The sequence below is a fragment of the Callithrix jacchus genome, chromosome 20, assembly GCF_049354715.1.
Source record: "Callithrix jacchus isolate 240 chromosome 20, calJac240_pri, whole genome shotgun sequence".
NCBI lineage: Eukaryota > Metazoa > Chordata > Mammalia > Primates > Cebidae > Callithrix > Callithrix jacchus.
In genome coordinates this window covers 14,713,820-14,729,296 of record NC_133521.1, presented here as the reverse complement: position 1 = coordinate 14,729,296, position 15,477 = coordinate 14,713,820, and the positions used below count along the sequence as shown (strand labels likewise).

The 15,477-nt window shown below is 45.5% G+C and overlaps 1 protein-coding gene and 1 long non-coding RNA gene across 17 annotated transcripts in view; one reads left to right on the top strand and one right to left on the bottom strand.

Moving 5' to 3' along the window:
- The window catches only part of LOC144580590 (uncharacterized), a 31,086-nt gene extending 25,616 nt beyond the window's left edge, over positions 1 to 5,470 (top strand). Inside the window, exons 2-3 of the long non-coding RNA XR_013530504.1 lie at positions 3,578 to 3,691; positions 5,344 to 5,470. This is a non-coding gene — a long non-coding RNA (uncharacterized LOC144580590). The remainder of the gene's footprint in view (positions 1 to 3,577; positions 3,692 to 5,343) is intronic.
- A 120-nt stretch (positions 5,471 to 5,590) lies between these two features.
- The window catches only part of NUP93 (nucleoporin 93), a 113,100-nt gene continuing 103,213 nt past the window's right edge, over positions 5,591 to 15,477 (bottom strand). For 9 of the 16 annotated variants that reach the window (XM_035282056.3, XM_035282057.3, XM_078358238.1 and 6 more), the window contains 6 exons: positions 14,070 to 14,186; positions 13,200 to 13,318; positions 11,387 to 11,504; positions 10,883 to 10,966; positions 8,971 to 9,099; positions 5,591 to 6,045 (listed from right to left, as the gene is read on the bottom strand). In XM_035282056.3, the coding sequence (XP_035137947.1) occupies positions 5,935 to 6,045; positions 8,971 to 9,099; positions 10,883 to 10,966; positions 11,387 to 11,504; positions 13,200 to 13,318; positions 14,070 to 14,186 (678 nt within the window). In that variant the 3' untranslated portion in view covers positions 5,591 to 5,934. Of the gene's footprint in view, positions 6,046 to 8,922; positions 9,100 to 10,882; positions 10,967 to 11,386; positions 11,505 to 13,199; positions 13,319 to 14,069; positions 14,187 to 15,477 lie in introns of all 16 variants that reach the window. The other 7 variants (XM_035282058.3, XM_078358236.1, XM_078358241.1 and 4 more) reach the window with 2 other exon arrangements.

Sequence of the window (15,477 nt, the reverse complement as noted above, 5' to 3'; positions counted from 1 at the left end):
CTGAAGATTAGGGGGAGAAAGCACGACTTTGGAGCTGGGATGGGAGTCCTGTACTTACAGAGACCTCTGGGGACTTCGCAGACCCAGGGACCGGATAGACCTTAGGAGCCTTCTTTGCAGGGAGTGGAGAAGGGGCCTGGCTCATTAACCCCCGAGGCCAGGTAGAGGCACTTCTGTTGCCTTCTGAGGAGCCCCGGGCTGTGCCTCAGCTAAGGATATTCCCAGGAAAGGCCTGAGAGAGATTTCTGCTCCACTGAAGGACTGAACAAAGGGGGCACATGGCACTTTGGGAGAACATTCCAGAAATTTACTGGCTACAGACAGGGGTGGTGGTGAAGGAACCATCCTAAACAGAGTAAATGCAGAAGTTACTGTACAGAAAGGAACATGCAGAACACATCACGGTCTCCCACCCTCTCCCTACTCCCACAGGCACCACACAGAGCGACTCAAAACAAGCAGAAACGGAAAAAAAGGAAAATCATCAGCCAACTGAAAAATGCAAAGAATTCTCCCCCACTGAGTTTCTAACACAAATTCCTGATCAAGTGAGAAAAGGCTGTACTTTGCCTCTTTCCTTTCTTTCTAAAATACACAGCATTTGAAATTCCTGGTAGAAAAATACCCAGTAGATCACAGCCACTGAGGTCAACTGGGGCCCACATTATCCCGCTCAGCTGCCTGCTTAGCTCTTCAAAACTGAACTCCAGTTACTGCCCTCTCTCAAGTGACTTCATATCTCATGGTCATTTCCAATGCCCACACAAGCACAAACAATGCACAAAATCAGGGTAATCCAATTCTGCTGGAGAGGTCCTGGCAGCCTGTGGCAGGGCAGCATGTGCCAGCAGAGGCAAGCCCAGATAGGGCAGCCACACAGAACTGAGACATACTTACACTAGGAGCTTCTTCGCTGTTTATCGGAAATTGAAACTTAACTGAGGGCCGTACATTTTATTTGCTAAGTCTGACCCACATAAAGGGCCTTACCTGCAGGCCATAGAGCCCTCGGTGCCACCTGAAAGCCTCTCTAGGCCAGGTCTGCTGAGGCCACCAAAGTATATGTTCTGATGCTGAGGTCCGCTCTGGGATCACTGGCTCCCCAACTCCTGCTCAAACAGAAGCCAGTGTCTGGGACAAACTTTTTTGCCCTCCCCATCCCCAAGGAATAGAAGCTCAAGGGCAAAGGCAGCTGGGCACACAGAGTGTGCCAGCACAGTGCTGGGTTTCTGCCAGCACCCCCTCCCTTTTTCTTTTTAAAGATCCAGCCTTCGTTATTCACAGTAAATCAAATTTCCACCCCCTTCTCAATGTTTTCCTGTGCTGTGCAAGTTTCTGTGTTTGAGGGAACAGCCCTGAGACTCATCTGATCCTAGGAGACATTATTCTCCTCCACCTTCTTTCAGACTGAATACCTATTAAGGGCCCTCAAGCTGAGTCACGGGGTCTGAATCTAGGCACATGGAGCTGATTTAGCGGATGTGAGGAGGAGCTTGGCACAGGAGGCCAAAGCAAAGCATCTGCTCATTCAAACACCTGCTGAGCCATCCACTGTGGGCCAGATACCCCAGGGAGGGCACATAGGATAAGTATATTTCAAAAACCAAGGTTAGGACAGGAAAATATCCTCCTTCCCTGGGTTAGCAACTTAGAACCATGAGTACTTCACTTAGTTGATCCTGGCTAAAAGAGGAAAAAAAGTGAGCCCAGTTTTAAAGAATTATGCACAACTCTGGGAACAAATCAGTGCTTGATTTACTTCGGATATTCCAGCTACCTAGCACAGCCCAGCACACAAAGAGGTTTTGAATTGATCTGCTGAAATTTGGCTGATAAACACGTGGCCTATCTAGCCAATCACAAGTTATGTGCATAACAAGGCAAAAAGCACAGACCACTTGAAATCTCTTTTCAGAACACTTTAGTAATTTTAAGCTTTTTTCCTTTTCAGTTGGAAACACATGGCAGAAAGGTAGACTTCCTTCCTGTCCCTGCCCTGTGAGGGATACCAATATATTGTGAAACTGTCAGAAGATGACGGGAGATGGGATGACTTCTGTATTCAGCACAGGATTAAGAATGGGAGATAGTTTCTTGTACAGTTCTAGACAACTCCTGTTTAATGAGATGCTGAGTTCTTCCTGATATTCCTGAGATGCAGGAGCAAAAGCCCAATTCTGATATAAAATGCACATTTCCATCAAGACTTTTATAAATAATGCCTTCTCCCAATTTGCTGACACAGGGCTCAATTCCTCTCCCAGCTAACTGAGGTTAAGGGAGAGTTCGTAGTCAAGTGTGGGGACTGCCAAGACTTTGGCAGGCCTGGGACAACCCGCCAGCCCAGGGCTTCATTCTCTGACTCAGCATTCAGTATGCTCAAGTCACTTCCTGAGTGGCCTGTTGGAAATCTGGCAAGTGATGTGAACTACCTAATGAACTAGACAAAGGTTCTGATGCCTAATAGAGAAAAAGCGTTGCAGAGATCCAGTCAAAAGCAGTAGGATGTTGGCAGAGCTGCATATAATTTGCTAAATTTAGTATTAAGGGTTCTGACCAGGAGCAGGCAAGGGTAAAACTCCAGAGAGAGAATACATCCTCAGGATTTTTCTCAGTCAGCAAATGCTGGACACTGCAGAAAAGTCTAGAGTTCTTTGCTTTACAGTTGCCTACCCTAGGATTTAAATGATGTACCAAAAGAGTATCAGTGGCTGCCAAATTGTCCTTAAGAGACTCTAATTAGACTGTAAGTTTGTGGAGGGCAGGGGCTGGGTCTCCATCCCAGCCCCAGTGTAAATGGGCGCTTCCTGCTCTTTGATGAGCCCACCTGGCTCATGAGTGATAAAGGCAAGGTGTCTGCTGCGGCAGAGCTCACCAGTTTCACTTAGTTTTTCCCTCTGAAGTCGGGGAGACAAGAGGGTTTGTTTTTTTTTTTAAAGCCAAAGTAACAATCTGTGAAGTGAAATCTCCAGGCCTCTGAAAAGGATCCAGATCAAGTCAGTAATTTCCTTGGAGTGAGTTTATTATGAGCCATTCTGAGGCAGGAACCAACCTGACAGTCTCCAGGTACACTTGATTTCATTAGAAAGATGGAAATCTCACATCTGGAAGACAAGAGATGCCTAGTGACACTTTCTCTTAGTTTCTTTGGGTAAATAGTGAAATCCTGTCCCAACATCTAAGGAAAGATTTAGTTCTCTGAAAAAGTGAGCTGAAGATGAGTTTTTAAGCTAATAACCTGTCACAGGGTCATGACTTCTGAGCATAAGCTATAAGGATAGGTACATGGCAACCTGATGTTGTGGCCTTGCAAATTCAGCCTGTTCCTTATCTCTGCACAGTCCCAACAGCCTGTGATCACATAATCAGCTTGTTGGACAAGAACTGGGATTTGCTCCATCCGAGGCCCGGCCCTTCTGAGAACCTAGTTATCTTATTTCTCCTACAAATGTCTCTCTCAGCAAGTCCTCAACTGCTAACCAGTGACCACTTTTCTCCCAACTCACAGCTCCCCTAGCAGAGCAGCTCAAGGCCGGGATGCTTTTCTTTCCAGTCTCACTGTAGGACTCATTCACAGGTCAAAGTACCCCCTCCCCTGGATGCAGGGCTGGCGTGCAGTTCCATCTGGGACAACCAGGACTGCATGATGCAAGGAAAGGCAAACTCATGATTCACATGGGACAGTGAAGAGGTAAGCCAGGAGCAAACATGTGAACCACTACAGCCTTCTCATTTGCGGCATTGTTATATTTCTATCTGCAAGTAAAATTTAATGTTAGAAAAACAAAGCACTAAGTCGCACTTTATGTAAAGTCCAGAGTACTCTTATTTTTATTATTTTATTATTTTTTTTGAGACAGAGTTTCGCTCTTGTTACCCAGGCTGGAGTGCAATGGCGCGATCTCGGCTCACTGCAACCTCCGCCTCCTGGGTTCAGGCAATTCTCCTGCCTCAGCCTCCTGAGTAGCTGGGATTACAGGCATGCACCACCATGCCCAGCTAATTTTTTGCATTTTTAGTAGAGACGGGGTTTCACCATGTTGACCAGGATGGTCTCAATCTCATGACCTCGTGATCCACCCGCCTTGGCCTCCCAAAGTGCTGGGATTACAGGCGTGAGCCACTGCGCCCGGCCTCTTATTTTTGAGACAGTCTTACTCTGTTGACCAGGCTGGAGTGCAGTGGCATAATCTCGTCTCACTGCAATCTCTGCCTCCTGGGTTCAGGTGATTCTCCTGCTTCAGCCTCCCGAGTAGCTGGGATTACAGGCACCTGCCATCACAGCTAGCTAATTTTTGTATTTTTAGTAGAGATGGGGTTTCCCCCTGTTGGCTGGCTGGTCCTGAACTCCTGATCTCTAGTGAACTGCCTGCCTCAGCCTCCCAAAGTGCTAGGATTACAGGTGTTAGCCACCGTGCCTGGCCTGGAGTACTCTTTTAAAAAAAGCACGATTAAATCATTTGATTAGCTTAAATCACCACATATAAGCAGGGCACAACTTGCTAAATCAAGTTCCCTGCAGGGCTCATGTTTCAAGACTTTCTAGTAAAGCTCAATTGAAGGCAGTCCTCCAGGGTGACAAGAGGGGAATAGAGGAAGAAGGCAGAACACAGCCCCACTGACCCTCAGGCTGTATCCTTCCTGGAACATGGAATCCTATGATGGGCAGCAGTTGGTCTCATTATCTATAGATTATTTCTTCCCTAAAGAAAAGGTAACAATTATTTTAACAACTGGAGGATGGTGGAGGTGACCACCCCCTGTGACAAGACAAGAAACTTCTCCCTAGAAGCAAAGGCACCTTTGGGGATCTTAACATTCTGCTGGTAAAGAATCCACCTCAGGAGCCGTCCATCAAACCAGCAGAACAGACCGCTGCCCAGTGTTTCAAGGCTCCAGTTGGCCCATTCAGGAACAAACACGACTTAATTTCCTCTCTGGTTTAGTCCAAGGCTTTGGGACTGATGGTGGGAGAAACAGAGCAAATGATGGGTGACAACTACTGCTCTGGGAGCAAAGAGCCATGGTGCTGATGCCATGTGGTGGTCTCAATTCTGTACACTACAGACTTAGCGCATGACCCATGAGCTTGCCTGCTCAATTACCTTCATGAGTAGGGAAGGGGGATGGGGATTGTCTGAGCACAGGAACTGACCACCAGAGGAGGAAAGAGGGGCTTAAACTTCTTTCTAGGAGGGGCATGTACAAGCCTGAGCAGTCAAACTCACAGCAGAGCAGGTAGAGAGGGGTTAAGTGGCGAGGTTTACCCTTTCAAGTGCGAGCTGGGGTACCTGCAACCTTCCTTCTTAAGGCTTTCTCTAGGCCTGTGCTTTTTATCTCCAGTGGGATTGCTACAGAAAAACAAACTGATGAATCCTGCAATCAGAGCTGATTTGGAGGCTGGTCTTGAACCATCTGGACTTAAAGTCACACCCGAGAAGAGGAGGACATGGAGTGCTTGATATTTCACACAGAAATTTTACATCTTCTAAGGCTGAGGTTGACTTTCACATTCAAACAAAAATGTGAAAAAGAATGGTGACTCTCCTATATGAAATATTATACCTAAATAAAAGTAACTCCCAAAGGCTTTGTTTCCTGACTCATTTTGGGTAAATTTTTAATTATTTAAGGTCAATTTAACCAAATCATAAATATCTACATAGCTTCTCATTCCCTGGCCCAAGAGCTAGTGACAGCATTTCCCCCCATTACACAAATAAAAATGTAAACAAAATTTCAAAGGAAAAAAGAAAATAAAAGAATGTTGAAAAGAAATACAAATCAAAGAAATTTATTGGGGTTGACAAAAATACATAATACAGAAACCAAACCAAAACACAACAGAAACAAAACCAGAAACCCCACCCTAGTGGGCCCATGTGCCTGATGTACTGACAATGTGCAGACCCAGAAGCCCGCAAAGCATGGCACTTAATTCATGAGGACCTCCATCTGCACCAGCCTTGCATTGGTGTCCCCAGACGTTCGGTAGGGTATCATTCCAGCAAAGGTAATCAGGGTTCGGGCTTGACTTCGGAGTTGCTGAGAGAGAAGGGAAGAAAGGGAAGGAAATCGGTTAACTTTCAAGTCAGGGCACTGTTTCATGTTCTTCCATCCTCTACCCTGGGGTGTCAGGGACAGATCCCTGGTGGGTGGATGACAGTCGTAACCTCCTCTGTCATATTCCTTTAGCATGACACAAAGTTAGCAAAGCTCGTCCCCAGAGGCCCCAGTTCCACAGGCATCCAAACCCATCTACTCAGCAAAAGGCCGATGGGTTTGCAGGTAAGCCGCCTCACCCCAACACATTTGGCTCGCTTTTGACACAGCCCTGAGCTTCAGAACTGCCTGCTCCAATTTTCTGAGCCTCTTCTCTGGCTGGTTTCTGTCCATCTGCTTCTACAGGGATCTGAGTCTCCAGAGCTCCATGAAGCCCCTGTTACACTGAAGGCAAGGGCTGTGACTGTGCAGTCCCAATCTGGCTCTCTTCCTCCTGTGTGTTTCTCCTCTTCCTTCCTTTCATTCCTCCCGTTCCTCCCTTCCCAACATACATGCTTCGCCTTTCTTTCCCCAGGCAACAGTATTTATGGAATTCCTGGATTGTTCCAGGAGGGGAAAAGGTGGCCCTACAAATTTAAACTGTATCTGGATTAGAAAAGGAGAATCTATAGATACCTTTCTGGACTAGTTACAAGACTTTAAAGAAAAACTCAATAATCATTTACTAGGCTTACTTAAGGACCATTCCAGAAGAAAACTGAAAAGCATATGCTTTTTACCTGATGTGTGAAACAAACTAGCGAATATATGTCCTTATTAATGTCCAGATAAAAAGAAATATGACTTTGTGATGAGAATACCCATTGTATTTTCTTTAGAAGTAAATAAAAGTGCATGAGCTCTTGTTAAATGAGCTCTAGGGATTCACCCTCTCACTGGGCAGCATCTCACTTTAAACCATGAAACCAAGGACATCTGTGGGCTTGCAGATTTCTTGGGCATACAGCTTTTATATATAACCTTCTACTTAATCCTATCCACCCCTACCTTTCAGAAAAAGAAAGAAAAAGGAGAGTGGTGGGCAAAAGGAAGGAGAATGATCTTCAGATGTGGGACATGGCCTGCCAGGGCACCAGCTCTTCTCTGTGGGCAAACCCTCCCCTGAACTGTAAGCAGCACACAGAGCACCAAGAAGTGTCCTCAAAACTCACATTCACAAACATCACTGCACTGGGTTTCTATCTTCAAAAAGGAGTCCTGCCACGTGGTGGGCACCTAGACTCCTATCTGTCCAGGGGCAGGCAGAAGAGCAGCAAGTGCTGTGGTGTGCACCTGGAAAGGCTGACAACTTCAGTGGACCCCTCCTGAGCACTGTTACCCACATTCCTAAAGGTGGAAATTTCTGCCATCTTTCACTAAGCACAAGTTTTGTCAACGACAATGCCTGTGGCGTCACAGTAAAAAGAGCTCACAGATGTCCTTGGAGGCAGAAGACAGATTTTCAAGTCTTCTTGGCTGCCAAAAACAGGTTTCATGTTAGTCACTGAGCTCTTGAGAGTCTCATCGAAAATTAAGTTCAAAGGTTAAAGGAGGCCGGGCATGGTGGCTCAGGCCTATAATCCCAGCACTTTGGGAGGCTGAGGCGGGTGGATCACGAGGTCAAGAGATCGAGACCATCCTGGTCAACAAGGTGAAACCCCCTCTCCTAAAAATACAAAAATTAGGTGGGTATGGTGGTGCGCGCCCGTAGTCCCAGCTACTCGGGAGGCTGAAGCAGGAGAATTGCTTGAACCCAGAAGGCGGACGTTGCAGGGAGCCGAGATTGCGCCATTGCACTCCAGTCTGGGTAACAACAGTGAAACTCCATCTCAAAAAAAAAAAAAAATGGTTAAAGGAAAGGTAATTTTAAAAACACCATTGTGAGGCCATGCACGGTGGCTCACTCCTGTAATCCTAGCACTTTGGGAGGCCGAAGTTGTGGGGGATCTCTTGAGCTTAGGAGTTCGAGACCAGTCTGGGCTATGTGGCGAAACTCCATGTCTATGAAAAGTACAAAAAGCAGCTGGGTATGGTGGTGTGCACCGGTAGTCCTAGCTACTTGGGAGGCTGAAGTAGGAGGATGGCTTGAGCCCAGGAGGTGGAGGTTGCAGTGAGCTGAGATCATGTCATTGCATTCCAGCCTGGGTGACAGAGCCAGACCCTGCCTCAAAAAAGGAGGAAAAAAAAAAAAAAAAAAGCAAACACCATTGGACTGTCCCCTTATGGTTTAATTGGATCAAAAAATACTTTTGCTCTTTTTTTGTAATCAGACAACATATGCTATGAGCCCCAGGGTTCCAGCTACCTGGATTCCACTTGACCCATGAACTGCTGGAGGTACCACAGGCAGCAGAAAGTGCACAGGTGTCAGAGAGCCCCAGCCTCCAGACATGGCCCGTTCACCTGCCTACCACCTGGGGGCAGCTTCTTCCCTAAACGACAGCTCAGTTTCCTTGGCTGTGAGAGAGGACAAAATGCTGCCCTAGTTACCTTTCTAGGGTCACTGTGAGCACAGTGACAGGAGAAACAAGGGTTCACATTAATATATTAATGTGTTGATCAAAAATAAAGTATGGTTTTAATAAAAGTATTCACTAATGAGCTCGGACTAACAAAATAAACTTATCTTTTAAAATATGCAAGAGGTTCTTATGGAGTCAACTAGAAATTAGCATTCTTTTTGATCTGTTAACAGGTAAGATCTGCAGACCTAGCACATCTTTTTATTTTTATTTTTTTAAGCTTGAGAAGAGCAGCACCCTTTAATGTTTGATTTCCTCTGGGAGTCTCCTGACACGACACTTATCCAGCTGCCAGATACTAAGGAGAAAGAGCAGTTTCGGGTCATATGGACTCATTAGAGTGCAAAGGATTCCAAACCAGATAGGTGGTGCTCAGCAACATTTCTCACGAACGCTGGAATCTTACAGAGTCACGGTCCTCAATGACTCGCTGGGGCCTGGACGACGAGGATGGACTTGTCCCCTTGAGCCTCTTAAACTGTGTGAACAAGATGTTCATGGTGGCAAGAAGCACTTCTGAGAGGTTGTGCCTGATCTACACAGAAAGAAACACAGAGTAAAGAAAAAAGGAACCAACCTTTGGGGCCAACCACAGGTGGAGAGTGGGCTGCTCCAGGCAGGCCTGGTCACATCACTTCTCACCATTGCCAGGTGGAGAGCCACACAGTCACCCAAAAGGAGCTGATGACACTGAAACGTGAAGTGTGAGAAAAACCCCAAGCAAGGCTGCTCAGGTCAGGTGGTCACTGTTCCTGTTCCTTTATGCCATTTCTCCCTTAGTCAGGGGCAGCAAGCCAAAAGCACGCTGACATCTGGTCAGCATTAGGCTTGGACTGGCCAGCAGAGTGGCTGCCATTAAATAATCTGAACTTGAATGTTAGGAGGTACAGGTGAACACACCAGTTCTCCACAGTCCCTACCATTCCCCACTCTCTCAAACCCACTGGGCTGTTTCCACTGGATCTGCATGGTGCTACCAGAGTCTTTGGGAGCATCTACAAGGGCAGGCCCTGGTGCACTACTTTAATCCCTGATGCAATGAAGGATGCGTCCAAGGAAAGACAGAAATAACAACGGAGCAAGTGGCTAAGGGTAGAAGTCACAGCAGGTATAAAAAGGGAAGGTCAGCAAGGTGCAAGACCTTCTGAACTGTGTGTATCACAGTAGTCAACACCCTTCTTCATGTGCAGAACTGGCCTTACTTCTCTAAAACAGAAACTTTTTTTTTGTTTTTGAGACAAATTCTCCCTCCATTGCCCAGGCTGGAGTGAAATGGTGCAATCTCAGTTCACTGTAGCCTCCCCCTCCCAGATTCAAGCGATTCTTATGCCTCAGCCTCCCGAGTAGTTGGGATTACAGGTATGCACCACCATGCCTGGCTAATTTTTGTACTTTTTAGTAGAGATGGGGTTTTACCATGTTGGCCAGGCTGGTCTTGAACTCCTGACCTCAGGTAATCCATCCACCTTGGCCTCCCAAAATGCTGGGATTATAGGCGTAAACTACCACACCAGGACAGAGACATTTTATAAAAGGCATCTGCTCAATGAGGAACAATTTTAAACTAAAAGACCACTAGTGACATCCCAGAACCAGGCAGCTGGTTCTAGAGTCCATAATGTTGAGAGCTGAGTCGAGTGTAGTCCTAGAGAAGAGTTTACCTGGGCCACACACTGGAATGACTGGGGGAAGTCTGGGCTGCAGCCCATATCAGGGAAAGCAGAATCTCTGGGGTCTAGGCATGAGGGTTTTAAAAAACTATCCTAAAGATTCCAGCATGCAGCCCAGCTGAGTACCCTGGGCTAGACATTGGCCATGTGCTAGCAACCTGACAGACAGACAGTGGCTCTGGGGCTTGTGGAGTAATAGCTTAGTCCATGGTCACTACATTTGCTTCTTTAAACAAACAGATCAGGGAGGGCAAGGGTAGCAGTGAATCATGATGTGTTTCATTCACCTGACAGAACTACTTAAAGATGATCAGACTTAAGCACTAAAATACCCTCTAGTACAAGTGGATAATAGAAGAATTAAACCAGACCTCACAGGATCAACCAGAAACTGGTTTCTCCCAACAACATGTCAATCACTGAAGTGACTGTATTTTCTGAATCAGGAATTCAGACAATAATCTGTTGGGGATGTATACACGCACAGAAAAGCCAGGCCAAGGTATTTGAAAGGGAATCACTCTGAAAAACTCAGTCTGAATAGTTACTGTAACCAGAACGTTTAAAGCTGTCAGCTACAGGAAAAGAAAAAGCTTTTGGTGGAAGTGGGGAAAAAGGAGTTCCATAACTCAAGAAGAACAAACTTACTTCATCGCTGAAATTTCTGAAGGCGGCCACTCTCTCTTCCACACTTTCCTGGTTCAGAGGCACCAGCTTCAAGCGTTCAATTATCTGTTTAAAACAACCACCAGCCCCATATGACACACAGTCACTTCATCTCTCCACATGTAAAGTCAGCACCTCACATACTGCAAAGGGCTTCTTCATAGGAAATGCCATTCTCCCTTGTACACACAAAGGCTTTGATTCTTCTAACTAGCTAACTTAATTCTTATCCTCATTTTCTGACACAATTTTTAAAATTCAGAGATTTCAAATTACTTTGAGAAACTTCTGTTTTTGATTAAAGGGGAAAAGAATAAGAAAAAAAAGCAACACAGAAAACTCCTTTAAAGTCCCAGGACTGTACTTGTCCTTCATTTAACAAACATACTGGCGATAGCTCCTTTGTTTTAAGTAAATTCCATGAAGTGTTTTGGATTTTCAAGGGCATACATTAACTTGCATTTCAAAAGCCTTCCTGAAACTTACATCAAAAGCTCTATCAATATGGCCACTATGATACTCGTCAAAAAAGGTGATCAAGTCCAAAAGAAGATAGAACGTAGAGTCCACAAATTTATTTGCGCTTATTCCTTGAGCCCTATACCTGAAAGACAAAAATAGGGTGGGGGGAGCGAGGGTGTTATCAGGAACTTCTGTGTAATACATAACTGTGGACTAGCATTTAAAAAGACAGTGGGTATGGTGGTTCATGCCAATCTCAGTTACATGGGAGGCTGGGGCGGAAGCATTGCTTGATGCCAGGAGTCAGAGACGAGACCAGCCTGGACAAACAGTGAAACCCCATCTCCATAAAAAATTAAAATTTAGCCAGGTGTGGTGGCACACACTTGTAGTCCTAGCTACTCAGGAGACTGAGGTGGGAGGATTGCTTAAGCCCAGGAGTTTGAGGTTATAGTGAGCTATGACTGCATTACTGCATTCCACTCCAGCCTGGGTGATAGAGAGAGAGAGAGACACTGTCTCAACAAACAAAAAATAAAAAGCGGCCGGGCGCGGTGGCTCAAGCCTGTAATCCCAGCACTTTGGGAGGCCGAGGCCGGTGGATCACGAGGTCAAGAGATCGAGACCATCCTGGTCAACATGGTGAAACCCCATCTCTACTAAAAATGCAAAAAATTAGCTGGGCATGGTGGCGCGTGCCTGTAATCCCAGCTACTCAGGAGGCTGAGGCAGGAGAATTGCCTGAACCCAGGAGGCGGAGGTTGCGGTGAGCCGAGATCGCGCCATTGCTCTCCAGCCTGGGTAACAAGAGTGAAACTCCGTCTCAAAAAATAAATAAATAAATAAATAAATAAATAAAATAAAAAGCATGAAAATCTCTTGAGCTCTCTGGGTAAAGTTAATTAAGAGTGTAAAATGGTGTTTATTTTGAAACAGCCAAGCACTGATAGTGGATTTGGTATGAATCCACCTACAAGTACTTTACATGGAGCATGGTTCTCCAGCCTTGACCATCATCTCAGCAACCAATCTTCATGAAAGGCGGGAGGCCCTGACTGGCAAAAAGCCCAGCAGCCATCACTGGGGATTGTTTGCTAGGTGGAGAAATCTCATTGACCAAAGAATGTCCTTTTGTGTTACCCCAGGAAAGCATCCCAAACCCAGTTTTCTCTGCGTCATTTTATTAGGAATATCTACAGCGAGTGCAAAAAGTAATGTTGTTAGCCTCAGCCTGGGACTTAAACTAGTTAAAAGTCTGATAATTCAATTAACTCACTGGTGATCCAGGTAGTCTGAAATACTGGCCATACCTCTAAAAATCTCCCCCATCTAACCATCACTAGCTTTGCTCCTGAAGGCCTTTGAGAGGGCTGATGAAAGTATACAACAATATACAGGTGAGCATAATGCTTAGAATTAAATGTCATGTGCATAATTAAAATACTGAGATGCCCTTTTTTTTTTTTTTTTTTTTTTTAAACGACGGGGTTTCACCCTGTTGGTCAGGCTTGTCTTGAACTCCTGACCTCAGGTGATCCACTCGCCCTGGCCTCCAAAGTGCTTGGATTACAGGCATGAACCACCACGCCCGGCCTTGACATGCCCTTTCATACCTATTTCTTTGGCAAAAATGTTAAGTCTGGTAGTACCGAGTGCTAATTCTGATGTGGGTATGAAGGAATTTACACAGTGCTGGTGGCATGGTGAGTTAGTAGAACCACTTTGGAAGGCTGTCTGCTGTCACCTAGTAAAGCTGAACATGCATTTGGGTGGGCATGGGTGGCCTGGCACTGACAGTAGCACCCTCAGGGTCCCATGGAGCTAGCTCCTAGCTTACCGTTCGGCAATGGAGAGCGCCATGTTCTTCAGCCTCTCCTTGTTGGACTGCGGGGCACTGATCTGGGGGACGACAGGGCTCAGCAGTTTGTTCATCAGTTCCAGTACCTTATCAGCATTCTGCTCAAGTTTTTAAAATTAAGGAAGCAATCAATAAAGTAATCCATAAAAGGAACAACTATATAATGCCCACTGCCTACGAAAGAAAACTTTCTGGGGTGATGGATGCAAGTGTTGGTTTCAAACTCTTGGCCTCAAGTGATGCGGCCGCCTTGGCCTCCCAAAGTGCTGAGATTACAGGTGTGAGGCCCTGCAGCTGGCCTATAGCTGTCTTTTTGCCTACTTTTCTCAGTTGATAAGGAGAGAATGTAATCTTCTTTAGGTCACAGAATCCTTAGCAGTTATCACATGTATTAGGTAGAAACATGTATTCTAGTCCTCTCAAAATGCCCTGCTGTGGTCTTATTTTCTTTCACTCCCTCCTGCACATGGATGTGGTCTTATTTTCTAACACCACTGCTCCCCAGTGTGTCTGTGGCTGCCACAAGGTCAGCATAATGCCATTTTCAACAGTGGCTTCACCATCAGAATGTGATGGATGCTAATTCTGCTGCCAAGTAAGGAAAGAGTTCAGTGCCTGCAGGATATCCTTTCAATACGCTTTTCTTGTTTGGCCAGAAATACCTTATGAGCAGAAATAATTCTGTAAAGTGGGAATTTTGTCCTGCCTGGACCATTAACTGTCTAAGCACTAGAGAAAATGCCTCTGCAGGGAGAGTGCTATCACAACCCTGTCGAAGTGGCTGTTCATTTAATGCCGAAAGGCCGGCAGATTTGTGAAGTACAGAAGAGGGAAGAGAGCTCACTTTACCTTGGCAAGGTCATACAGCTTTGCTGCCTCTTCAAATAGTCCCTTATTTTCTGCCACGGAAGCAACTTTGTTGATAATAGGCTTTGTGTCACTAGTAAATTTATCTATGACTCCAGGCTGACAAAACAAATTATGGAGGGAGAGGAAGAGAGAGATGGGTGCACAGAACTATTATTTTAAACACAGAGAAACAATTAGGATCCAAAAAATACTTCAACTAAAAATGCTTGCCCTGGGCAATGCATGTATTTCATCAGCTAGACTCTGGCTTTCTTGAAGATATAAAGTCCTATTAAAACTATAAAAGAGATCAAGGAAACTACATGTGAAAGGGCAGACTTACTGGAAGCGCAGAGAAGTCAGCAATAAGACATCTGGGCTTTCTAATTTTCCAAAATGACCCAGAGAGTCGGTAAAATCAATGATTTTAAATTTGCTGATGAGTAGGGACTAGGGAGAAAAATCAGGAGGCACAGAGAAAATATCTGAAGGATTCTGGATTTGTGTTCTAAGACAGATGGCAAAAGGAACTCAGTGCTGAAAAAACACAATTTAAGTGGTAACAGGACATTTCTTTAAAAAATCACCATCACCACTCAACAGCAACTAAATGGTCAGGAGAGCATGAGAGAGGCCTTAGGCACCCTGGGAGAATGAAGGCAACTGCATAACATCTGTGCCTGGCCATTCTGCTTCTCCACTGGCACCGGATTCTCAGAGCTGGACCAGGTTGAGGTGACTTGCCTTGCCACTCTAGAAGCACCAGGGAATAAGGTCTTATCTATGTTTCTGGCTCTGTCAACTCATACACACTGGGATCCTCCTGGCCCCAGTGCAGCCTGTTAAAGAAACTTATGCAAAGTGCTCAGCACAGTGCCTGGTGATTATCATCACCCAATAAGCCTGGCCACTGTCATCAGCACTGTTACTTGCCTTTCTTCTGAGGGAGGTGGTATGAGCAGTGTGAGCTCATCTACAGATTGCTGGGTCAAAACTACTCATTTTTACAAATGAGAAAAGTCAGTCCCTGAGGGGCAAGTGACTTTCCAAAGACCAGAGGGAGATTCAGGGTCAGAACTGGTCTCTGACAACAGGAACTTTGACCCTCCTGCCATGACAATCAATGGGCAAAGTAAGTCTTGGGGATCCCTCAGGCTTCCAGGAGTCACTGTGGAGTTCAAAACCCTTGGAAATTGCATTTTGAAGGAAGTCAGGTGCACTTGCAACTTTTGCATCTTGGGAAAATGGGTGCAGTAATCAATTTGTTTTTCTTGCATGTTTTCTGAGCCAAGAATGACAGAAATGTATAAGAGCATTCTCAGCTCAAAAAAACGACAGGCATGAACAAATGAATATTCTGAACACAGTAAAAAAGCTATCTAATCACAAATTTACATATTTTAAGGAG